The sequence below is a fragment of the Erithacus rubecula genome (genome assembly GCF_903797595.1).
Source record: "Erithacus rubecula genome assembly, chromosome: 9".
NCBI classification, from domain to species: Eukaryota; Metazoa; Chordata; class Aves; order Passeriformes; family Muscicapidae; genus Erithacus; species Erithacus rubecula.
In genome coordinates this window covers 18,495,253-18,520,869 of record NC_136660.1, presented here as the reverse complement: position 1 = coordinate 18,520,869, position 25,617 = coordinate 18,495,253, and the positions used below count along the sequence as shown (strand labels likewise).

The window sequence follows — 25,617 nt, the reverse complement described above, 5'->3', positions numbered from 1 at the left end:
CTTGAAACAGCCTGATCTTCTGTTCAGATGTATCACCAGGACAATCCTGAATGCTTTGGTCTATGGCAGGTTCTGATACTTGGTGGTGACGAACAAATTTCTTGACTTCTGCCAGTGTCATCTCTGCCACAATGCCAGGAACGTGGCTGCTCAGGTCAGCATCTGGGAGTGTGAAAGGAAATTAATGCACCTGGCACCTGTATCTTACTGGGTTTTATCACCTGCACTCAGATTTGACACTTCTATCCAAACCAGATTAAGTTTCAGGTATTTGGGGCTCAGTATGTGTGATTTATGTGTGAATTTTTACAATACGTGGCAGATCTGTTTTCACATGTTCCTGCCAAATGCTATGTATTTCAAATATTTAGGCTTGCATCAATATTGCTTTCTATCACCTGAAACAGAGTATCAGTTCCCTCTGTAACCTATTCTGTCTTTCTCTATCATTGAACTGTGGTCACCTCTCACATTTTTCTCAGAGTAGTGTTGGGAGAGGTCCTGAAATAGGACAGGTCTCCTGTTGTGATACAGCCTTGGAGCTTGCATTTTTTCCTGTTGAGTATCACTCCTGTGGATTTTCCCCTGAAGATAATGTGGAAACACAGTTTGCTGTTTCCTTGTGTCTGTCTCACATGCAGAACTGTAATTCACTTGCAGACAATGAGAAATTGCTCCCTATACAACAGAAATCCCTCCTGAGGCAAGATTTCCATGATGCCACTAAGTATTTTGATGATGCCACTTCTTTAGTAAGTGTTCACTTTTGTGCTGGAATGACTGGTCTGGACAGTGGCAAAGTCTACACAAAAATACTTTTGTTTGTTTATTTGTTTGTTTGTTTTGGGCTTATTTATCTGTATCTCTATTTTCTCTTTCTACTGAATTTTGAGAAATTACTTGTCTCTTACCTGTGTCTATGAGAAGTACAGTCTCCTGAAAAAAGAAAATCAAACAAGACAGAAGTAAGTAGAAACAAGCAGATAAATAAGAGGATAAATCCATTTCATGATACTTTTCTAGTTTTCTTTCAGTTTTATCCATGATTCCTGTTTTATGAGTGAGAAGGTCAGATCAGACAGACAGACATCTTTGGACCTGGGTAAGTTTGGGGAATCAACTAACAACTGCTATTGCCTAAAATTATGCATGGGGACAGGAATATCCTGGGCTGGTGATTTATGAAGTTTTGATCGTGGTCATGTGATTTAGGAAGCATTCCAACAATCCTGGAGAAGTAACGCAGGGTTTCTCTTACTTCTCCCAAAAGAGTCCTGGTGGTGAAATTTACTTCATTCATGTCACAGAAGAGAGGCACACACATGTTTGGGGAGACCCAGTGCAATTTAAATGGAAAAAAGTCCTTTGCATAAAGCTGAGTTTTTAATGATCAAAGCAACAATACTTACACAGGGCTCTGATTTGTAAACCACAATATCTGGGTGCCCATTGATTGTAAGATGTTTCTGTTTTCTCTTGCCTGAAACAACAACAAAAAAAATTTAAAATCCAGGGCAGGACATCTCTCCTTTGGACTTTAAGAATATAAAATTGTATTTGAATAAGCATCTGAATATCTCATTCAGGGTATAATAGGAACAAGCAGGGAATCACTTACGCCAGCACATTACTCCAATAATTGCTATTGCTACCAGTGCTACTGGAACTACCACAGTAATGGCCAGCCACAGTGTCCCGAGTTCTGCTGGAACATTGGAAAATTTGCACAAAAGTTAACTCAAGAAATGCAGCACATCAAATTTTAAACAAGACTGTGTCAGATTTTAAAAGCCATTTATTTTTTCCTAATGACACAATAATTTTTTCCTGTTGTAAGTTGCCCCTAAAAAGGAGTAACAGCTCCCACACCCACACAGTGATAGAGGAAAAATCATGAGCTGTCAGCCATCACTAGGGCCAGTGTATAGAACAGGACAATTGCAATTGCCTCTCAAAAAACAGCACATGATGGACCTTGCTAGGTTTTAAAATGGTACCTTTTCTTCCACATACAGTGTCTGAAGATGGAGTACATGGTTCTTCAATCACACCACTTTCACAGCTGCAGAAAACATGAAAACAAATTATTAGGGGATTTTTTCTCTCTTAAGAGAGCAAATCAAAATCTTCTAAGATGTTTTAATCTTAAAATATGCTTGTTTCATATTCCAAACCCTTGTTGTGGGGTTTGGAATTTAATAGGTATGAAAATGGCATGGAAATTAGTGGCAATGGGAAAACATAGGAAATTATTTTTCAGTTTAACACTAGATCACACAAAGACAACAGGAAAGCTCAGATACATTTTTTATTATTTTATTACACTTTTTGAAAAGGATATACAGATATCAGTGGATATATAAGATTTTCTGCCTTTGGAAAACCTTCATGGCTGCAAATTGAGTTGACTGAACTCAGTTAGCTCAGGTGTAAAGGAAAATCAGAATGCTTTCCCTGAGGTTATAGATTACCTTAGCCTTTGTCTTGAAACCAACTGGGAAAAATGTGATTACATACTAACAATTTCATATGATGTGATGAAGGCATAAACTTACATGGAACATGGATGGCAATGGTTACATCTTCCAGAACTGCAGAAATAGTTCTTTGCACAGGCACACTGTGTGTTCTCTTCTGGGGTACAGTTCTTTACAACCTCCAAACCTAAAAATAGATTTCTTAAAGTGTATTACTTTGAAAAAGCAGGTTTCTGCCCACAAAGTCTTGTCCTTACCCTTGTCCTTGCTGCTAGCTCCCCCTCTGCTAGGATGGAGAGGCTTAGCTTTGTAATACACACAGAACTTTTCTAAGGAGCTCTGGGAATATGGAGCAGTCAGAGAGACCTCTGCTGGAGAACAGTCAGAAAACTCATCACACAACACAGCTCTTGCCAGAAGAGGACTCATTCAGCACAGCCAGATCCCAACTTCTTTTTCCTCTTCAGAAGTGGAAAGCCAGAAGGAAACTCAGATGACACAGCCAATCTCCCCACTTGATAATGGAGATGGATTCTTTGCACTCCCTGACAGACAAGTTTTCCCTTTTCTTGAAGACCTTCAATGATGAGGAATCCCACTTTCTCTGTTTTTGCTAACATATCCATGTTAAGTATTCTTCTTAAGAATCAAAACAAATTAATAATTTTCTCCAACCAGTTTATTATGATGATGCTATTTCCATCTATGAAAAAAAATACTTCTGCATTAAAAATTACTGTATCTACCTGCTATGAAAGGTAGTTACATATCTACCTACTATTTTCATAGACATATTGAAAACAGAACAAATTTTTGACTTACTATATTCAGTGCCCTACTGTAATTTGAAACTACTTTATTTTTCAAAATTTGATGAAGCTCTACTGGGAAACCAGTCCTGAAGTAAGTCATAGAAATTGCAAACGTGAATGATCACAAGAACAGGACACATGGAACTTCAGTGGTAATTTTCCTCTTGCCTGTTGTCAGTCTACTGACTTCTCTTCCACTACATTACATATAATTGTGACATCATATAAAATACTGAATTGTTTTGCTCTTACAAATTTCAGCACCCAGGCAAAAATGCTTATTATAGTAGCAAATGAGAGGAAAGTTTTTTAACCATATTGAGGTCCTAAAGGAAGGGGAGTGAACTAGAGATTGATATTCCAACAGGTGATCTGAGTACAACCATATTTGAGTTGAGAACTGTTTCTCCATTCACTAAACTTGATTTTGGGTATGAGGAATGAAGAACTATAATTCTCTAAATCCAAGTAGAGCAGATCGACAGCACACCTGGTGAAACTGGTAGGAAATAAGTTTAATGCATTTAAAAAATAAAAAAATCTGTGATGGGTATTTATGCTGTCACCCAGCAGGTTCATGAACAAAAAGGGCTCATAAACAGACCCTGAAATGACTTGGTAGGGATAGATCTTCTAATGTCCTTTCCCTCAGCTGTGGATGCTGACAGACTGCAGGGACAGACCACAGAAAGCAGACAGGTTTGTTTGTGTTATCTCTAAATAGCACCTCTTGCCTCCATGACTTGCACAGCATTTTGAGTGCTTCAAAAGACTAAAATCCATTTTAAATAATATTATAAATTATGTGAAAGACTACATCATTACTTCTTATACTCCTGTTTCAAACAGGGGGTGAAGAAGAGGGAGAACTTGCCTTCCTTGACTCTAACCAGTTTGTAGTGTCTGACTTGCAAGGACTTTGGCTAAGCAAAGGCAGATATAGGGAGAAATAATGGACCAACTATTTTGCTTCCTGCTTTGTGCTTGATGAAAAGGAACTGGAGGATAAACTTATTACTTTCTCATAAATTCATTCATGTCTACCACTAAAAGTTTTGAATTTACATGCTGAACCCCGATTAAGCTATTGTGGAGACTTTTCAGTGTTATCCTGTATGAAAAAGAGTCATTGCTCCTGTTGCTATTTCTACAGACATACCAAATGTGCTGTCACACAGTTTGCATCTCAAACACTTGTCCAAGTCGTTGGGGTGATCTATGAATTCCTTTTCTTTCTCACATGGAACACAGTGTTTGATAGTATCTGTTGGGCAGGAGACATTTTTAACAAAACCTGTAAAGACAGAAAACCAACATTTTAGAGAGAAACCACCAGCTCTAGGACTAAAATCAGAATTTCACTTTTAATCCCTGGTTCTTTTTGATTCCAAATATGGAATGTATATTCTTTGTGCATGTGTAGATGCATTTCAGGAATGTAATAAACATAACATTTGATTATCTCCACTCTTCCTCCAATTTAATACTGAAGGAGAACACACCAAACAAAACTGTACATGAAAAATTGGAAAACCCATGAATGTTTGGAATCTTGCAGGCAAAACCATGTGTTTTCACTTTTTCAACCTCTTTCAAATATGTATGTTAGTTCTTGGCTCTTTTGTAGCAAGCATGCTATGAGAGAACTCTCTGTAGTGTGAAGTTATCAGTGAACTGAGCTCAGGAAATATCTCTGAAGTGGCTTATGTGCTGTAACAAAAAAAAACCCAGCTGGAATGAAACCACTTCTTGCCACTTCAGTACCCCAGCACAAACCAATTGTGCATGCTGTGGTGTCCCCTGCTAATGACACAGTCTTGCAATGATACTCACCAGTTCCACACTTCTTGCAACACTGAGTGTCTAACTGGTATTCATCCCTGTTGCACTTAACTTCCCTCCTGGAAAAGATCCTCCTATTGTATGTTATTAGAGCTTCAGTAGAATTTTTGCACTGTGTTTCAATAATTGAGACAGCCACCTAGGAGAGAACAGAAAATTAGACAAAAAACTGTTTAGGATTGTAGGTGTGTTTTAGCAGAGGCACATTAATAGTGTTACTCTATAACTAAACATATTGATATTCACTCCCTTATTAAAACTGTTCACTACTTTAGATTTAATGGAAAATGAAGGCCCATATTAAAGCCATGAACCCTACTACTACAGACACTCACCTTTCAAATTGATTTACAACAGATCCATTTCTTTGAATTTTTGCATTGTCAAGTTAAATTGAATAGTGCTTGGGGTTTTTTTGTTTGTTTTTATTTATGTCATTAGCAGTAGATCTTTACTAGTGCCTAATTTACTAGTGCCTCTCTGCCTCTTTTAATGATAATAATAAAGCACTGGGGCCAGAGGCCAAACCATGTCTTTTTATTATTTTGGAAGAAGAAAGAAGAATGATAAGGATAAATCTGGTTTGCATTCTTCTCAGCAAAATTTTCTGAGGAATTCTATATTTACTCTGCATGCACTAAATATGAGATGCCTATATAATGGAACTATGGATGCTGACCATAATTTCAGTTAGATGCAGAAAACTCTTATGTTAAATTACTGAAAAATCATTTTGGATATCAAACTGGGAAGGAAACATTTTCTGTAGCTAACTAACTGATGTAACCAATTGCTTTCTACAGGTAGCCACTTCTTTTGATCCTCTAGTCTATTCACAAGTAAGAACGTGAAAAGAATTTAATTTCTTTAGCATCTCCCTGTTTAAAATGTATATAATATTAGTTACTGGACTGAAACTAAGAAGGCCTTTCTTTGCACCTGGAGGTGAAGCTCCAGCAGCTGAAAGAGCATAATTAACACTGGAGGAACTCTGGGTATGGATGCTCAGCCCAAACTCTCCCTCTGTTCCTCTCTCTTCCTTTGCTGCCTAAGCTTTCAGGGTGCTCTCCTCTGGATCCCAGTGTAATGATGTTGAGTCTCCCATAAAAGCTTTCAAATGGATGTGTTAAATTAGTGTGATTTGTTTCTTTTTGCCTAGAACTGTCTCACAAACACTGGATTAGAAAATGCAACTAAAAAAGAATTACTAAAATATAGTAAGGGAAGTACGACCAGTCTGGTTTGGTTTTTCCTAAAGCAGTATGAAGAAAATGTCCAGAGAATCATGCAGAAAATAGGATATAATCAAAGAAGGAAACATATTTCTAAATTACTAATACCAGTACAGCTTAGCTGATTTTAGCAAATTTAGCAAACAGTGTGTGTGCAGAGACGTGTGTTCCCTCACATGAACAAAGCTCTGACTCTTGTTTATGCTTTTATACAAATGAGCTATGCTGGTATGAGGGGCTACAGAAACACAATGTTTTTAGATGGATGCCCTCTGCTCCTGCTCACAGAGATGAACTTCCTGGTACACTTACAAGAAGTGGGGGTCACTTCTCAGAATCTGACATTTAAGCAGCACCAAACACTGGCTCTGCTTGCAGGGATGCCTTACAACCTCTTCCTGTAGAGGGAATAATGATAAAACTGTGAAGACTTTTGTTCAAAGCAACATCCTAATTTTTTCAAACTTTCTTTTTCCTCCTGGATTTGCACACTCTTAGAGGCAATCGATTTGCTATTTACAAATTTTACTGCGTCTTACAGAAAATAACCAAAAACAAACAAAAGAGTGAATAGTCATTGAGCTTCCTGTGCACACCTTAGTTGGTTTTTCTGCTGTCACTGAGCAGTCATCACTACTATTCAAAGGAAGCAGCTTAGGGGCTTTTACACAGGCAGGGATGATAGGTGCTTTTTATGACACATGCACTCAAGGAGTGGTTGTATGTTTTCAGCCCAGAATGACTCACAGAGGTTCCCTCTTAACCTAAAAAAAAAAAAAGATTTTGTATCTAAACTGTAGACTTAGATTGCACTAAGCAATCTAAGCAATTGGAATAAGATCAGTTGGGGATATCTACCTTAGCAGAACCCATCAAAATTATCATATGAGCCCAAAGTTTCTGGTTTCTCTGCATTTGCATTGACCAGACAATGAAAAGAGTTTTCTTCCTGCTCCCTCTCCTTCATTCCAACAGTCTCCTCCAAAATGCTTCCACCAACAGGTATTTGCTAAAGACACTTTTATGAAACCTGTTTTGATCTGCATTTCCAGGGCACAATGACAAGAACTTTAATTTCTTCAAATACTCGTGTCATTTTGGGATTCTCAGGCCTCCAGTTCTTCTTCTATCAAAATATTCTTCAGAACATATCAATCTATTTTAACAGAAAAGCTTCTGCAAGACACAGCTTAAAGGTAGGTAATTTCAGCTTTGGAAGTGTGTGAAAATGTAATTTGCATACAGGACTTTTAAAAACTTTACAATGTTAACCCTGAAAAAAAAAAAAAAAGTCTGTTTTCTCCTGTTATCTTTATAATACATTTTCTTTTTAGCAAGCCATTTCTCCCATTTCTGATCTCTAAATGCTGATGAATAAGACTGATGGCCACAGGTGGCCCTTTTTTTTCCCACTCCACATTTGTTACCAAAGACTAAGGTGTGTGAGCTCATCAGGGGCTTTCTAAGTGTTAAAAAAGAATGAGGGGGGATTTTTTTTGCTTTTTTTTTTTTTCCTTGTGCAAGTTGGGTTCCTAGAACAAGCTCCATTTTAATACACTTTTCTCTGTAATCAATCTCTCTTGTCTTAACTCTCTCAGGATGGCCTTTTCCAAGAGTAAGTTCACTGAAAGAGTAATCTTCAAAGGATTCTCTAATCCAATTCTTTCACTATGACAGGAAATATCTGCTTCCAAAACCTTCAGTATAATTTCTTCCAACTCTTTTCTCCTATCAAGGCTGAAATTCATAGTTAGCACCAAAATAACCTCTAGAAACAGTATTTCACATTCTAAAATATTTTACAAAAAGAGCAAAAATAATCCACTTCCATTTTATAAAGCCCAACAATGGGAGTTGGTATTTCCTCACGACTAAGAGCACCCTGAGCTTCTTAAATTCCAAGGGAAATATGTGTGTTTAGTGTCTGTGACAGCAAATAGCCTCAGACTGTCCAGCACCTTAAACACTCACTGTCCAAATTCAATCCATTACCCTTTCAAATCTCAGCTGACTCACATGCAAATTGCAACAACATATTGGGGCTGGGAGTTGTACAATTGGTTATTTTGTTGGGTTTGGCTTTTTAGAAAAGCACCTAGTAAATACTACACTATTTGGAGAGTTGGGAGTGATATTAACAGCTCTCACCTCACTTCATTGAGGCTAAGCATGAATTAGAGCTTGACAGACAGAAATCTAGCAACTCTCACCCTTCTCCTTTTGTAACACAAAATGGTTTTCTCATTACTTTCTCTTTGTTCAGCGAGTTAGTGCAAAGATAAAAGTGGTTACTGAGGAAACATGCACAGACATGTTTACAGAATTGGAGCCCTTATACTTTTCACTTGAGTCTTGGGTCATCCCATCATTTTATGGCTGTTTATGCATGTACACTTAAATGTGAGTATTAGTTTTCTGAGGAGGAAAGATCAATGCAGTAATGAAGGAGCCTTGTTTTCAAAGGTACATCTGAACTTGCAGAAAACTGCCTGCATATCACAATTTCAAGATATTTACCTAACAGTTCACTCTCTGGCCTATTCCTTTAGAGTGGTTTAATGATGGTACTCCATTCCCTGGTGGCTGCTGTGTGCCCAGAGAGGTTTCAGATGAAGCAGGAGCCTGGGAACCCCAGCCCATCTCTCTCTTCCGTGCTCTGGGCTGTGACTCAGACTGTTACCTTGCTGCCTTTGCTCCATTTGTATTCTTGCTTGCTTAGGCAAGAAGCTTTTTTTATATTTTCCCACCTTTTCCCCTGGACTTCAGCAGAGATCCTTCAGTTGTTTCTTGTTTTTTAGGGTTTTTTTTTCCACTTGAACTGTTTTGGCTTGCAGTCTGGTGGGAAAGACCCAGGCCAGCAAAAGAAGGGACACTAAAACCAGTTTCACCTGCTGTGAGGAGCAGACAATGCCAGGAGCTCAACAGGTTCCTATCTGCTTTCTGCCTGAGCTGCTGTGTGGATTTTTTCCTTCCCTTCACTGAGACAAAGGGAGCAGCCACATCCTTGCCAGCTGGGGGGCGTGGGGCATAAAATCCATTTTTTTTTTTTTCATTCCCGTGTCATGTGGGTTTCTTGCTTTGTTAATAAACTTTTTTTTTTTTTTTTCACCCCCTAGCATTAATTTCTCTCATTGGAAAAAAAAGGATTATTGGGGCTCTTCTCTTTAGAGGAAATGTTAATTCCAGAGTATTTCTCCTAAAATTTGTCTCAAAAGTAAGACATGTGTCTCTCTGTGGTACATAGTTTTATAGCTTTTTCTACACAGAGAACATAGATGTTTTCTAACTTCTTAGATCATTGCTATTTTTGCCTGACTACGCCTAAATCTTCTTTTACTTGAGTCCAGTGTAGAGTTCCTTGCAAAATTGAGGTCTCATTCAACAAGCCATTTTCATGTTCTGATTTAACCAAATAATATTCCAAACTCTAACCAGGTTTACTATTTTATAAGTCGTGAAACAACATGCTAATTAAAACAAATAACTTATTAAAAACATAAATTATGTGGGAATGCTACAGTCTTTCTAAGGTACATTGAAACTTGGAAACAATTGGAAAATAAGAACAGAAATTACATATTCTCTGGAGCATTATAAAAGAAAGTATTTTTAATCTTAATATGTATTCTGAATAGTTCCAAAATACTGAGCTACACTGACATTTCTGTCAGTAGCTGGCTGCTCCTGTACAGGAACAGGTAATACACACTGTGGTCAGCAGATGAAAATCCTTCTTTGTATTTAATTATGCTTCCACGATTTCTGCAGGGACATGGGTAGAGCTCTCTGAAATAATTTATTACCTGTAATGCAGTTAATCAGATCACAATTTGAGTGGTTTATACATTAAGACTTGATTTTAATCTGTCAAACTGCATTTCTTAGTAATAAAACTCCATTGTGAAGAGACTTTGAAGGTGAGCTCCAGTGAGTGGTCTCTGAAATGGCAAAATGGGGGCTGGGAAGGAATTGGGGCTGGGGAAGGAATGGGAGCTGCACCCAGGGCAGAGCTGTGCCAGGGCCCCCTGCCACTGCCTCATCCCTCCCCAGCCCTGGCAAGGGGGCACAGCAGCACTGGGGTGGCTCTATGGGAGCCTGGCCAGCCAGGACATCCACACATCCCTAGATCTGCCCAGGTCTGCCCTGGAGCATCCTGCCACTGCAGCTCCTCTGTGCAATGCACCTGTGCCAGGGGAGATCCCTGTGCTGTGCCAGGGGAGATCCCTGTGCTGTGCCAGGGGAGATCCCTGTGCTGTGCCAGGGGAGATCTCTGTGCTGTGCCAGTGGAAGATCCCTGTGCTGTGCCACTGGAGATCCCTGTGCTGTGCCAGGGGAGATCCCTGTGCTGTGCCAGGGGAGATCCCTGACCTGTGCCAGGGGAGATCCCTGTGCTGTGCCAGGGGAGATCCCTGTGCTGTGCCAGGGGAGATCCCTGTGCTGTGCCACTGGAGATCCCTGTGCTGTGCCAGGGGAGATCCCTGACCTGTGCTGGCCGCTGACACACTTCCTTACTTTTCCCGCGGACGGCAGCTGTTCAGAACAGATCTTTGTAAGTTTGCTGATGAGAGAGACGAGAGCGAAGCTGTCAGAATCCGCACTGACTCACTGTGCACAGGGCATGGTTCAGGCAAGGGAAGGCCCTGCCTGGAAGCGTTTGCTTCCAGTAAACGCCGCTCACGGACGCCAGGCTGGGACTATTCCTCTAGCTTCTCCTGGGTCCCTGTCACGGCGGTTCAAACGCCTGCCCCGCAGGTATTTGCTGTAATGTTGCTCGCTGTTAGGGATCCGCTGAGCTCAGGTGCAGGTCGGCTCGGTTCAGCCCGGTTCAGCCCGGGCCGGTCCCGGCAGAGCGGGGACTCCCCACCTGCCTCTCCCGCCTGTCGCGGACCGAGCCCAGTGCCAGCCGTGCCTGGCTCCCCCACCTACAGCTGCGATCCGACCTGCATCCATCCCCCTTTCCTTCCGTCCGCTCCTACACTTCACTTAGCACCCTCCAGAACGTGAAGGTGAGTTTTTTCCACTATAAACACCGCCTAACGAATGCACTGAAATGTCGGTGCCAAGTTTGCGCGCCCGGCGGTGCCGCACTCTGTCCCCGCCCGCCCGCCGCCCGGCTCGGGCACTTACGAGGAGCAGGAGCCCCCGGGCCGCGCCGCCGCTGTCCCGCACCTTCCGCATGCCGCCGCTGCCCGGCACCTTCCGGCGGGACACCCGGGCTGCTCTCGCCCTGTCCTCGCCCGCCCCGGCCCGCCCCCGGCACGGCACGGCACGGCGCGGCGCCGCTCGGCTCGGCAGGCCCGGTCAGGGCGGGGCGGGGCCGGGGAGCGCTGCGGCGGGGATCCGGGCCGGGCAGCCCTGGGGCGGGGATCCGCGCCGGGATGAACTGGGGCCGCCGGCGGGATAGCGCCGTGCCCAGCGCCCCGCGGTGATCCGCGCCGGGATGAACTGGGGCTGCCGGCGGGAGAGCCGTGCCCAGCGCCCCGCGGTGATCCGCGCCGGGATGAACTGGGGCCGCCGGCGGGACAGCCGTGCCCAGCGCCCCGCGGGGATCCGCGCCGGGATGAACTGGGGCTGCCGGCGGGAGAGCCGTGCCCAGCGCCCAGCGGTGACAGCGAGCGAGCGCACGGAGATCCCGCTCGGGTGTCCCGGGGATCGCGGGTTCTTGGCCGGAGACACGCACTCGGCAGCTCCTGGATGCCAGGCACAGCCCCAGGGTCGCCAAGCCAACAGCCTTAGTGCTGGGAATGAGGTGTTCGCTTCCTTCAGGTGCTGGGCGGAGCAATTGCCTCCCCAGCGAGGGCAGAAACTCTGCTCTTGTACTGCTGCCAAGGGTAGGCTTGGGGCAGGCAGTCCCCTGTGGGTAGGATGGAGCTGGCGCTCAGGCTAAACTCACTGCAGCAGGCAGTGCTGCCCTTTGCTGTCCTATTAAAAGGGTTGCTCAAGCCTGTGACTTCTATTTTCTAGCTGTTTCGAGTCACCTCTCGTGTTTTTCCTGCAAGTTTTATTGGTTTGTAGCGCTGGTAGTCTGGCCTGCTTTGTAGAGTTAGAAATGATGTTTAGTTACAGATACGTGTTTTGATTTCTCAGGTTTTGACATGATTCTGTTGCCTTGGGAGGACCTTGGCTGCAATCGAGCTGGCATTTTCGTTTTAAACACCATTTTTGAGTGGTTTATGACTCAGATTTCCAAAAACCCTTCACCTTTTCTTCTGATATGGCTCTTAACTGCAATACATAACATCAACAAAAAACAGCTACTGTTTTAAATACTTCAGGCTTCTTAACCACTTCCGGATAAACCAAAAGGTGCTGCTGACACATTTTTAGAGGTGCTGCCTTTGGAGCACCCTTGAACAACCATATTTTTGCCTTCCAGTGGCAGTATGGAATATAGCAGACAAGAGGCATCTCTCTTGGGTGCAGTGGCTGGGTTACACGTCTCTAGCTCCTACTGGGCAAACCCAAATCAGCGTGTCTGTGAGGATGCTAATTTTAGCGGAAATTTGCTTGCGGGTAGGGGTGGAGTGGGGGCTGCAGTGTTGTCCGGATCTGGATGGTTGCTGCAGCAGAAAGGTTGCTAGAATTGTTTCCAAATCCATCACTGTTTCATCCTAAAATCAAATCCTGATGTGGCTGGGCCCTCGGCTGGCTCTGCTCAGTGGCACCTCGCTGTGCCTCTTGCACTATTTATCCCAATATAAAGGAGTATTCTGCTGTCACTCGGCTCTTTTGGGTGTGTGTGGTTTGCAGCCCTCCCTGCCCCCGGGGTGTGATGACTGCATGCAGTAGCTGCTTTGCGGTGGGGTGTTTTTGTCTTGGGTAGGAAGCTTTGAGAGATGTTAGAGAAGCCACCACTCATGTCAAAACAACAGTGTCTGCATGAAGTCATACCTCATGTAGGTAGTAACTGTAGTTGTGTGGGGTTTTTATACATATAATGAAGAAAGAGAAATGTGTTTGGAGGACTTTTTGTTTGACTAGTGTGAGTTGGTATCAGGGAGGACTACAAGGCCAGTGTTCTCATCTTTGCTCTGTTCCTTGTGTTGCAGCAGCTTCTTTTTGGCTGGTAAAAGTGTCAGCCTTGACTCTTTTCTTTACTCACCCTTCATCTAAAGCTCAATTCAGGTGTCAGCAGTGGCCTGTTAACAGTACAGGCTCTGCAGAGTGTCTCTGCCAGCAGATGGCCTTGTGCCTCGCCTAATGTGGGAACAGGGATCAGACTGGAGCAGGATGCAGCTCCAGGAACAGCTAACACACACTTTCTAGCTCCTTTGCAATTCCACCTTTTAAAATATAAGGTTCTGGAATTAAAGTGATTTTTTTTTTTTTTTTTTTTTTTGTGATGATTTGATTTGTGTGTGTGTGTGTGTGTATTTCATTTATATTTATCTCTTGTAATTGTTGTCCTGTATCTACACATGTACACTGGTCATAGGAAATTCTGTAAATTCTGTTCTGTGCAAAACCACCCAAGGAACAATTTTGGACACACATGGTAACAGTATTCTGGTATTTAGTGTTCTGAGTTGGAATCATTATTCACACCTTAAATGACATCAAACCTTTTCTTCCCTCTCCAGAAAGCTGCTTGTACCTAAAGAAGCTGACTCTGTTGGTGTATTACAACATTATGGATTGCCAGTTTTTTGAGAAGGTTACCTTAGCTAGTCTCTATAGGTGAAGAAAAATTTTTCAAGGTGCAATAAAACATAATTAAGGGCCCTGAGCCCTGTACATTGCCTTGGTCTCACCTCAGAATATTGAATCAAGAAGGAAAATAATGGGGGAGAAAGGATAAGATCTGACTTGCTTTCTACATTTTTCTCTGTTAAATTATTACCGATTTAAAAAATTTTTTAAACAATGTTTTGTTTAGATTTGTTTTGTCACATTGGTAATCTTTAGCAGTTCTTTTGTACTAAGATTAGGCAATTAGATTAATCATGTAGTATAACTTAACCAAAGCAGTTCCATCAAACTTAAATTCTCCTTTGACCTAATATACACGTTAGAATATCATTGTTGGTTTGTTTTTGGTTTGTTTGTTTCAGTTCCTGTCTTCTGTTTTCTTTTGCTTTCCTGTTTTTGCCTCTCCCCTTCCTCATGTATGTTCAAGAACAACCGACCTCCTTTTGACTTTTTGCTCCAGTACTAGAGTGAGTGATCCATTACTCATGCAGCTCACTTGCATCTCCTTCATATTTGATTCAAACTTCCTCAGTGGTGTGACTCTTGTCACAAGCATCAGCTAACACTACTGGGAACTGATCAAAGTGGCATCAGTTTTTGAATAACCAGCTCTTACTCGGTACAGTTTTATGATGGTTGTATTGTTTTCCAGATCTTCTGTGAAATATTAGAACAGGGCCCTTGCTCCACCCTTTGCATTATGGTCTTACATACCAGAGGAGATCTGTACCCACTGTAATATTGGCTGTTTGTTGCAGTCTGGTGTGGCCAGATTCTGACAAATGAAGCTTGTCCCTCTCCCTTTTTTCATAAACCACTATGTACTACTTACAGTCACCTGGGTTTGTGGTGTAGTGAAATTTCTTTGTCAGATGATGTGGTAGTTTTGTTGGCCCTAACACCCTGTTCTGCATGTGGAGAAGCTGATATAACAGCACAGAAGAGGGAAAGTAGGGTGTGACCAGAGAGGTTTATAAAGATCCTGTGGGGTTTTTCATAAGGGTGCTGCCTGGTGTTGCATCAAATCACAGATCAGGGTGTTCTGGCATGCAGTGTATTTCTCTTAGAAGTAACAGTGATCTGACAGACCAGCCTGTGGAGCCATAGATGCTACTGTTTATCTGAAAAGAAACCACACCAGCAAGAAAACAGAATGGAAACAAAAATACAGCCTAGAGCAAAACAGAGTGGAAAGCGAAACTTGTAGCAAGTCATTTGTCTCCTCCAGCAGTGACTCCTCCTTCACCTCTGGAAAAGGTGATGAAGGAGAGCTGGGCACAGACCCTGCCATTCTAAAAGAAAATTGAAACAGACATGTGTCCTTTTTCTCAAACTTCCTGACACAACCCTGCATCCATGCTTTTGTTCAACAGACCCAGTTTGATGACGTCAATGCATTCTTCCCAGCAGGGGAAAAAAAAAAAACACCAAACATTTTTCAAACAAACTGAGCATTTCCTTAGACTGGAAAAGCAAATTGGCTGGATGCCTGGTGGCTCCTACAGCCAATCACTATAACCTTACCATAAATGTAGATGTGTTTCTGTCTTAGGGTTGATTATTGACTTTATTTTAGACATGGGACCATCCTGTCCCAGTCCTCTGTGTGTGCACTGTGCAAGGGAGTACTGAGATTCTAAATGCTGCATTATTTACCAAATACTTTGCACATTGCATGGGCTGACATAAAATTTGACTTTGTAACTTGATAGATTGCAAATGCGTCTGTTTTAATTGTTTTGCAGAGCTCTGTATCCATCCAGATCTTGCAGCAGGCAGCTTTGCTTCAGAGGCTGTCTGGTGATATTTTCTCCTTTTTTTATCAAGCAAATTGGTCTTAGATGTTTTTTGAAGATGCTATTACTAAGATTATGCTTTATATCTTCAAAGCTTGGTGTACAGCAAATGCTAACTGTCGAATGTGTAACAGGTCAACTGCAAATCTTTTGAGATAATGTGCTAGGGATGTTCTTCAGAGGTGAGTGAGAAAATGTTCAAACCTTTTCCCTTCAGGTACTGCCTGGACATAGCACTGCTGATTTAATTTGAGAGTTTCTTGCATTTGTGAGATAAATCCAAGGCTGAATGCTTGTGCTAAGAATGAAAGAGGAAAACTCTACAGAGAAATGTCCGGAGTTAAAAGGTAAATGTGAATAAAAGGAGATCTTTAGTTCTGCTTTTGACCTTTAATGTGAAGATGGCCTTAACAGGTGCACCAGCTGGCTTCATTTCCCATGTTGTGTAAGTGATGTCAAAGAGCCACCCTTCAGGGAAACTTTCATTATAATTTTGAAGAAGAAAAATTTTATTAAACATGGTAGTGAGGAGGAGAAGCTAAAGGAAACATTTTAAAAGGTCTTAACATGCTGCAGTTTCTGATATTGCAAGAAGTGTTATGTCTTTGGAATTCAGTTCCACTGTTTTGCTTTGCTCTGTCATGCTTCTCCTTCTGGGCCATCATCTGACAAGCGAGACTAGCAGCTTAGATAAAAGCAGTGCCGAGTGGCTGAGACTCCAAACGCTCTTGTTTTGGTTTCTTTTGATACCACTTAACCTTTGAAATTCTTTGGGGGTGGGGAAGACATAAGAGTGATGTGAAAAGTCTTATCCCTCCCACTGACATCTCAGATGCAGTTTGCACTCGCCGTGACATCAGCCGTTCTTCAGAGCCAGAGCAGGGAGCAGTGCCTTACTCTGAGTGCTTGTCTCCTGGCCATGGCTGTGGGCTTGTAAGCAGGACTTGTGCTTCAGGTAAATCCTGCTAGGGAGGGGCTGTTGTGGTGGGAGCAAAGTTTGGAGGTCAGGGAGTTATCACTGTTCTCTATCTTCATCTACTCCCCCACTTGTACCACACATTTGCACAGAGAGAAGAGAGGCCTGGGTGGCTGCTGAAGGTACAGGAGTGAGTCATATCTCCTGTATTCAGCCCACTGAATGCACAGCCCACTGCTTAGTAAGGTTGGATTGAGTATGTAGTACACCCTAATTTATATTTCTGTTAAAATGCAGTGGATTGTTTTCTGTTGGTGGCTCTCATCAGCAATTAAAGGAAGTGCTTAGATAGCTGTGCATCTCTAGGGGTGGTCAGAACAAAAAGGAATTCAGTGATGTTAACTGCCTGAAGCAGTCTGTTAAATTCCCAGATAAAACATCAGTGTTATTTTTCAGCTGAATAATTTCTCAAATACTTCTTGGAGGCCAGTATTTTGAAAGAGGCATCCCTTCCACACTGCACAGTTTCCTCTCCTGCTGTCAGGCAGCTCAGATACAGGAATGGGAGGCTGGATGAGGGACTGCAGAGGGATGGACAGCAGAGTTTACATTTCTGGTTCCCTGGGATGAGCAGCAGAATTTAGTGGTACTGCAGGCCCTGGCTCTTAAAGCCACAAATTTCCCACACTTTCCCCCAGTTTGGGGATTGTCAAAAACCTCCCTACCTGGAGGTAGCCAGCTGAGAGGACAGCAGCTCCTCAGCTCCATATGAGAAATGAAGAGGAACTCACATGCCTTTGCTGCAAGTGTAGGGAAATGAAACCTTCTGGAAGTAGAGGTTTCGGACTGAATTCTCATCTTTAATTTATTCACTTCAGAGAGCCATGTTTGTTTGGTTTTTTTTTTTTTTTTTTAGATCAATGGTAATTTTGATATTGCCTTGATTGAAGCTGAGATTTCACTAGCTATGCACAAAGCTACTGTAAAGCTATGTAAAGATATGTCAATATCTGGGGATTTCCCTCTCTCTGGAAGGCAGGGCTGGCCACCAAGCCCTTCTCCATCAGCTCCCTGATGCTGGGCATGTGGCAGAGCCTGGAGTGTCACAGCCTGGGGCAGTGAAAGGCTCTTGGGACATGGAGCTCATTCTTTGCCCTCACAGCCACTGCCCCACTATTCCCGAGTGACCTGGTACAAACCCCATGTTTTCTTTTAAGGAGGCTCACCTGAAAAACAGGATCTGCCAAAAACAAGTCACAAAAGGGCAATTATAAGTCATTAAAAGCAGGGTGATAGGGAAGGTTTAGCCCTCATGAAAACAGTAGCTTGTATTGTATGCAGAGTAAAAGAAAACAGATGTTAACCCTTTTTCCCAAGTGTGCTTGTCCCCTGTTCCTTCCAACCCCTTTTCCTGAGAAGGCCTGGCCATTTGCAGGGTGAGTGGTATTCAGTTTCTAATGCAATAAAATGCTACAGCAACACTGCTTTATTTAAATGTGATTCAGGAAGGGGGACACATGTTTGTGCTGAAGATCTGCTAATTGCATCATTTTCTCCTTGTATTAAACAATGTGTTCATGCTGTGTAGTGAAGAGTAACCAGCGTGCAGGGAAATGATTTATATTATATTGAAGAGGTCTAAACATTTGACCTGGTAAATGAATTCCCAGAGACAGCTAAATACACTGCAGTAAGTAACAGGCTCTAATTAGGGAGCTGGAAGGGTTGGACATTGTTCTGGTATCCTGATGTGGAAGCTATCCAGGCGTTGTCAGGATCCTTGTACAGCAGTGTTTTGCAGCAGTGAAAGGAGTTACTGTGCCTTCAACAAGTTGCTAGCAAGGAACTGAAAGAAAGGGAAGCTGGGGAAATACTTTCAGGACTGACAACCTAGTAGAAACTATAATTCTGAGACCTTGTATTTTTTAGGTGATGTTACTTGCTTGCAAGAAGAACAGAAATGGATCAACAAGCAGTTGAGTTTGCAGAAATCTCCCACTGGCAGGTTAGACCTGAGTCCTGACGGTTTTCGTCCTCCTTTAGACCAGTGGTACAATAGTTGGTCCTGAAGTGGGCTGGAATGAGGAATGAGGAATGAGGGCTTCAGAGAATTCTGAGTTTTTCCATGTTTCAGAAGGATGATTATGTTTGTTTCACAATTATGTATCTAAGTCTTCCTTACAGTCATAAAAGAAAGGGAACTAAATTTTTTTTCTTCAGCCTGAAAGGGAATTTGAGCACGCAGTTAAAGCTGGGCATGTAAAACACATATAGTGGAAGAGTTAAAAGAAAACTCTAAGTTTGATTGGGAAATGCTTTTACACTTTCAGAAAACCAACCAAATTATTGAACAAAAATAGCACATTATCTGTACTTTTCCATAGTTCTTATGGCTGCCTGTAAGAAAGAGGAAGAAGAAACAACCTTATGTAGCTAAAATTCATCTGCAAAGCAAGGAGTAAAAGCCTGCCTGCTTCAGGTTTTTTTGTGAGGCTTTAGCATCATTTGGGGAGCAGTTTATAATGAATATGCTAGAGCATGAGACACAGCCATCATCAGCTGTCTGTCTGTCTGTCTGTCACCATCAGGGTGTTCCAGGGATGAGCAGCAGCCAGGATCAGTGCAGGGAGGTGTGACAGTGCTCGTGGGGCACAGGAGAGCACCAGTGTCCTTTCTGCAGCTGCAGCACCACGTTCCTGGGTGTGTTTCCATCAGCCACAATGACACTCAGCAAAAGTGCCACGGGGGGATGGGGTAGGAATGCTTCTGCACAGGGCACACATGTGAAGAGCCTTCTCAAGGCTTCGTATTATAAACAGGATTCTGCTGGGGAGGACTCTGTTTTATCTTAGATCTGTAATGTAGGTTGTAGCAAGTTGTAAAAATACATACATGCACACACATTTTATCTGTGACCTTTTTCTGTAACTTATGTTGTTGTTCAGATCACTGATAAAGGCATTGAAGTGTATAGCCAGGGGTGGGTCCCACAGAATTCCAGCCCCTCAGCTGTGATTTCCCTGCACTGTTTGCTGTAAGGATTCAGCTTCAGAGGCAGTTCTCATGCTACTCTGCATATGTTGGATCTGCAGGGTTGTTTTTTAATGTTTTAGAATGTAAAAGAGTTTAGAGGGCTTTTACAACTATTTTTATTATATTCCTAAAAAAATTTACAAGAAGTAATTTTTATATAGCCTATTCTCAATGCTTATTACATTATCTCCTTTTATTTTTTGTTATTTAAATTCTGCATTGGCAGCTGTGATAGGTTGACTTAGAGTGGTGTGTTCATCTGGCATGTTTGTAATTAGCTGCTTGTCATTACATGCTTGAAATTTTTGTTAAACTTCCTTTCTTCCTGGGGAAAACCCCTCAAGCATTTTTAAGGGCTAATAAAAGTAAGTATTGATTTTTCTGGAGGCACTTTGGACTATTTGTAACACCTGTGTGGATGCAGGTTGTTCATGTCCGTGCCCAACTTTATTGATGGCTCTTTTAGCATTCTCTTGCAGTGGAGTTGAAATCAGAAAAGTCCCAAAGAGTTTTTGCAAACTTTCGAATTGACTTCTGACTTCTTTTTTTCTGATACAAAAAATGCACAGGTATAAAATTTGTTTCCATTTGCTACACTGTTTTTTACCTTTGCATATAACATACACTTTCACATAATGCCAATTCCAAAAGTAATCTCTTTTTTGTCAAAGGTGTTTTTTAAAGTGTGTGTTCACTTTAGTCACTAAGGTGGTAGATTTGCCCTTGTATATTTTGTACATTTTCTGGTTTATTGCCTTGTAACGCTCATTCCTTCATTATTATTTAGTGGTTCTTGTGCAGGTCTAAAAAACCAGAGAAGTTCAGTTGTGCTCTCAGCTGTTTGTAGGTTGTGCTGAGTGACTCATATAGAAGACAGGGAAGTTGCAGTGTGGCCACATCTCCTTGTCCTGCCCAGCAGTGACACATAACCTATGAGTGCTCTAAACCCAGGGTCAGGAGGAAAGGATGAGAGCAGGGCTGAGCCTTTGGCACAGGCAGGTACCAGCTTGGTGACATTTGTGCTGAGACTGACTCCACAGTTTGCCACATGCAGAGCCAAAAAGTGAAACGCTGGCACTACAGCAAATTTAACAATTTGCTAGTGAAAGAAATTGCCTTGTAGAGGTCCTTTTCCTCATGGTTTGATATGGCTCCTCACAGAGGAGCTGAGCTGGGATATAACCCAGCATTCAGAGCCCATGGGGTTATTCTGTAATAGCTCCATGAAACTCACTTCCAGCAAGTTTCTCTCATGGGAACCATCTGATTTCTTACAGTGTGCAAGCTCCCCTTGAAATCTTGCTCTTGGTGAGATAATAACAAGACAACCACCTGCAAAAATGGGGGAGAACTTGTCTCCTTGTCGCTGTCAGTCTGGGAATGTGCTGGCTGTGGAGCTGGGAAATGCTGTGCAGGAGGGACCCTGTGCTCTGCCTGTCCCACACACAAGCTGTGTCAGTGTGACTTCACTAGAAGTACAGCATTTTTTCACAGTGAGGTGGTGGGAAGATGTCATTTACATTTTGACATTTTTACATTTAAGTTTGGGTAGCTTGCTGCTGCAGAGATTCTAATCCTGGTGGGGAATCTGGCTCTTGAGAGATGCTCCACTGTAACATTATTATGAGGCTTATGTGCAGTGTCATTTTGGGCAGATGTGTCAGTATGAACTGTGACCAAGCTACTGAAGTGCTGCTGATAGTTTGCACCCAGTGGGTCAGAGCTCTGCCCTGGCCACTGGCCTGAGAGCTTATCCAGCATCCTTGCTGGATTTTCACCTCTTGGTATACACAGTGTTGCTTTGACTATCTTTCTCATGTATTTGTTGTTTTCCTTGTAACATTAGGCATGTCTACACCAGTTGGAGTGTGAGCTATGGGAGATGCAGACAATATGAAGAGTTTATTTCTAAAAAAAAAAAAAAAAAAAAGATTGTGAAGGGCATTCAAAACTATGTATTTAAATTAGGCAAATTTATGGAGGAAAAATAGATATATATCTGCATCTGCTGTACATCAGGAAGGAGAAATGATACAGGAAGAAAATTACCACTGTAGGTATCCCATTTCTTACCGAGTATCTGCTGTCAGGAAATCTCAGACACAGGATACTGAGCTGTATGGATATCAGCCTGACCCAGCAGGACTTGTCCTTATGTGCTGTTTATTTATCTAAGAAGGATGATGGGGGAGGCATTATCTCATTTTTACTTTGAACAAGTTCCTTTGATTTCAAATGAGGGATAATTTTACCACATTACCATAGAGGAAGATACCTTGTTAAGAAGATGAAGGAGGGTTATGAATTAATATTGTTCATCAGTCTACTTAAGAGGCCCAGATGGCAAACACTGTCTCCTCTACCTCCTGAAGAGCATGGGCAAAACTATTTTCTCAACTTTGGAGGTTGAAAACTGCCATGTTTGAAAATGATTACAGCAATTTTGTCTTAGTTGTTAGAGAGAGACCAGTGCAGGAGCCTGACAATCACAGAGAAAGCTAATCTATGGGTCTGACAGTTTATGGTTAATCTGACACTTTACAGATGCTTACTGTGTGACAGCTGCAATGAATCAGGTTATTAGAGTGACTTTCTGCTCCCTAAAGCTTATTTATTCCTGTCTTTCTCAAAATGGGGGGTGGGGATGTGAAAAGCCTATCAATGAGATAGAGGAGAGGGCTTGAAGCCAGACTAACCAAAACATTTAGAGATTCTGCTAATGTTACGAAGATGAAAGGAATCCCCAAATAAAAAGGAGCAGAGACATATTTAGCAGAGCCTCATTCCTAAACAGCCAATTGGATGGAGGCAGGAAGGTCTCCACGCACATCTCAGAAGTTGTTTTCCCTTATAAAGTAAAGCAAAGGGATTACTTTATTCACAGTGTTCTATAGACTGGGATAAGCCTGCAGCTTCTGTCCTTCTTTACCAAAAAAGTATGGCATGTACTCACTGGTGCTGGCCTCTGAGCTGGCACCCTTCAGCCAGCTGAGCCCATTTCCTGGGCAGGGTGGCTGTGCAGCCCATGCTGCTCTGGAGTCCCAGCACACTTTGTGTCCATGTGGTAATCCACACAAGTTACTGGAAATAAAGAACTTAAGGAAGGTGGAGCTGAATTTCCACTGATGAGTTGAGAGGTGCTTGAAGTCAGTAAGACAGTTCCCAAAGTGCATTGGAGTATCTAATTGCTAGTATCTCTGTTTAAAGATCAGGGGAAAAGATACAGAAGAGAGAACAAATTAGTTTTCCCTCTTCTTTTATTTTCTGTGATTGTATTCCAGGCATACTCCTGTCATACAGACTGCAAAAGGGTTTAGCATGGAAAACCAAATTAGTTCTCAGAGGTAGTTAAATAAAACTCATAGGTTTTGGCTATGAAAGAAATAACAAGAACCTTGGAGTACAGACACACAAGGTAAATTGTGCTGTGTAGTTTCTGTACAAATGAGTGGGATAAGGACTGAAAGACAGGCAGCAGGAGCTGGTGTTGGGAGTGGCCCCCAGAGAAAAAGCTAAACTACTTTCAGGAATGATGTTTTTTTCTTTTCCTTTAAAAACAAACAAACAACCCCCAAAGCCCCCACCATATATACGTATACATTTCAGATGAGCTCTTGTTTGTCCACAGCTGCAGAGGGTTCAGAGGTTTGATCCCCAGCATCTAGGCCTGATTCTCAGACTTTTTTATGCATTCTCTTTAGGTTCTCATTCATGTCTCATGCTGACTTTATTCTCACCTCTCCCCCTGCCCTTCTGGCAATGACCTAAGTTACTGAGAAGAAAGATTTAAGCTACTAATACATTTTTTTTCACATGAGCTTTTAGGTATAGAAATATTTGTGTGATCATAACTTCAGCATGGAGTCACTAAAATGAAAAGAAACTCTTTTATTCTATAATGTCCCTGGAGCTGGACTGACCTAATTTCCTTGTATAGTTCACCTGTTTGCTTCCTTCCTTCCTGCCCTGGCATTTTCCATAATGTCCCACTGCAGAGACGAGCTGCCTGCTGAGCACTGCTCTTCCCTGTGCTCTGGAGCTGTGGCTGGCAGCACTCTGCATTTTCCCTGTGCTGATGCTGTGTGTCTATTCCCTACTGCACCATCAGCCTCTGGGTTTACTTCTGCCTTCTAGCCTGCCTGTGCCTGTGTCTAGCAAATATCATCCAAAGAACTGCTGTTTACTCTGTGTGACCATACCAGCAGCTGCCTGCTCTGAGTGAGACTGTGTCAGCTGTATTTTTCCATGAGCACCCCGACCTCTCTCCTGACAGGGAAGGTGATGGGTGACCCCCACCCAAATAACAATTCCTCAAAGCAGCCAAGGGGGTGCTGCTGCCACCATTGCCACCAGCAGTAACTGGTGGGCACCAGGGTGAGGTTAAGGAATCATGAGGAAGCTCAGCAGAGGGCCAGGCTCTGGTACCAGCATGGCCACCCTTCCCTTGATATTCACAAAAGCCTCTTGTGTAAAGCTGTTTCCTCTGTTTCTAGCTATGCTGAGGAGCAGTTTGGATGATGTACCAGCTCTGCTGAAGGGTTGTTTACTTGGCTCTGCAAGCTCACATGTGCTGTGTCCACCATGGTGCAATCACCATTAAGTTTTTTTGGGAGTGTGAACTTCTGCTCAGTAAGGCAGAAAGTTTGGATTCTTTTGAGTCTTTGTCCCAGTCTAGGTATTTTCAAGATATGTCAAGGATGATGTTTCGGAAAACCTTGGAGTGTGTTTCTTTTGATCTAGAAGGTAATTGATGCTTGTATGGAAATCAGACATGATACTGCACTGAAGGGTTCTGCCTGGGAAATTCCCCTTCCCCTTGGCCCAGGTTCCCTGGTCTAATACCTTATGTTCTATATGAGGTATGCAAGTTTCCTCAGCTATGTTGTTGAGTGTTGTTTGAAAACAAAGAATTTGGTTTTGGCTGTCCTTTGCATGTCAGTTGGAGATATGCAAAAAGGGTCTGTTTAGATCCTCAGTTTTGTTGGTGAGTATTTTCTTTTTCTTTATTTTCCTTTTTTTTTCCCCTTAAATATCTCTTTTGCCCTGATGATAGAACTGAAATAATAAATAGCTTTTGCATGGCTCACGTTCCAACACTTGTTAGCTTCTGTTTCTGACTCTCCAAGACAGTTACATTCCTTAAAAGTTCCTTTCCTTAAAAGTTAAATTCCTTTTGGTGTTCAATCCATAATTCTGGCTATTTGCTAGCTCTGCTAGCAGTTTATTCCTTAAATTTTTGCATCAGAAAAACTTTCACTGTGGTTTTCTGGGAGGTTTTCTTGCATGAAAGCTACTTGGGCAGCCAGCACTCCATGAATAAAAGCACAGTGCCTCTCCCTGTTGTAACAAGGCTTGCAAAGCAAGGATCTCACTTGGATTATCACATCTCTCTTGGCTTGTGTGCTTGGAGAAGTTTTGAATTTGTGAGGCTTAATATTGAAGCTAAGAGATGCTGTTTCTCATCTGTACAAACTTAATGACAAAACATTGTTGGCTGTGAAAGGGCTGCTTCACCAGAATTAATCTGTCCAGAGAACAGTTGGCTACAGCTGTAGAAATCCAGGCCTGTGCTGAAAATAACTCGTGCAGTGAGAACTGTTCCTTTATTTGCTATAAACATGTTCAGTGAGAAAGATAGCTGGGGTTATAAATTGCAACAACTTAATTATGAACAACAGTTCAGACCTGTGGCCATCAGTGGAGCAGCTCTAGGGCAAATTTGGCCTAAAGGTCCTGGAGTTGGAAAATAAGCTTTCAGAGAAACAGAATGGATTCTAACCCATCACAGACCAGAGGGGATCATAACAATTTAACTGAACA

At 42.3% G+C, this 25,617-nt stretch overlaps 1 protein-coding gene across 2 annotated transcripts; it reads right to left on the bottom strand.

The window, feature by feature from the left end:
* Positions 1–832: 832 nt before the first annotated feature.
* On the bottom strand, positions 833–11,679 carry FAS (Fas cell surface death receptor). Of its 2 annotated transcripts, XM_079312901.1 has the most exons (8): positions 11,491–11,679; positions 5,123–5,270; positions 4,449–4,583; positions 2,556–2,664; positions 1,998–2,062; positions 1,619–1,702; positions 1,410–1,480; positions 833–936 (listed from the first exon to the last, which is right to left on the bottom strand). In XM_079312901.1, exons 1-8 carry the CDS (start codon positions 11,539–11,541, stop codon positions 850–852), a joined length of 750 nt encoding a protein of 249 aa, XP_079169027.1. In that variant the 5' UTR covers positions 11,542–11,679; the 3' UTR covers positions 833–849. The 2 variants fall into 2 exon arrangements, with proteins under 2 accessions (XP_079169027.1, XP_079169028.1); XM_079312902.1 differs by lacking the exon at positions 1,619–1,702.
* Positions 11,680–25,617: the final 13,938 nt, after the last annotated feature.

Coding starts and splice junctions, on each gene's coding strand:
- FAS (XM_079312901.1), bottom strand. CDS start 11,541: ATGCGGAAGGTGCGGGACAGCGGCGGCGCGGCCCGGGGGCTCCTGCTC. Junction 2,063..2,555: donor CATTGCCATCCATGTTCCAT/GTAAGTTTATGC, acceptor TGTTTTCTGCAG/CTGTGAAAGTGGTGTGATTG. Junction 937..1,409: donor TTTACAAATCAGAGCCCTGT/GTAAGTATTGTT, acceptor TTCTTTTTTCAG/GAGACTGTACTTCTCATAGA.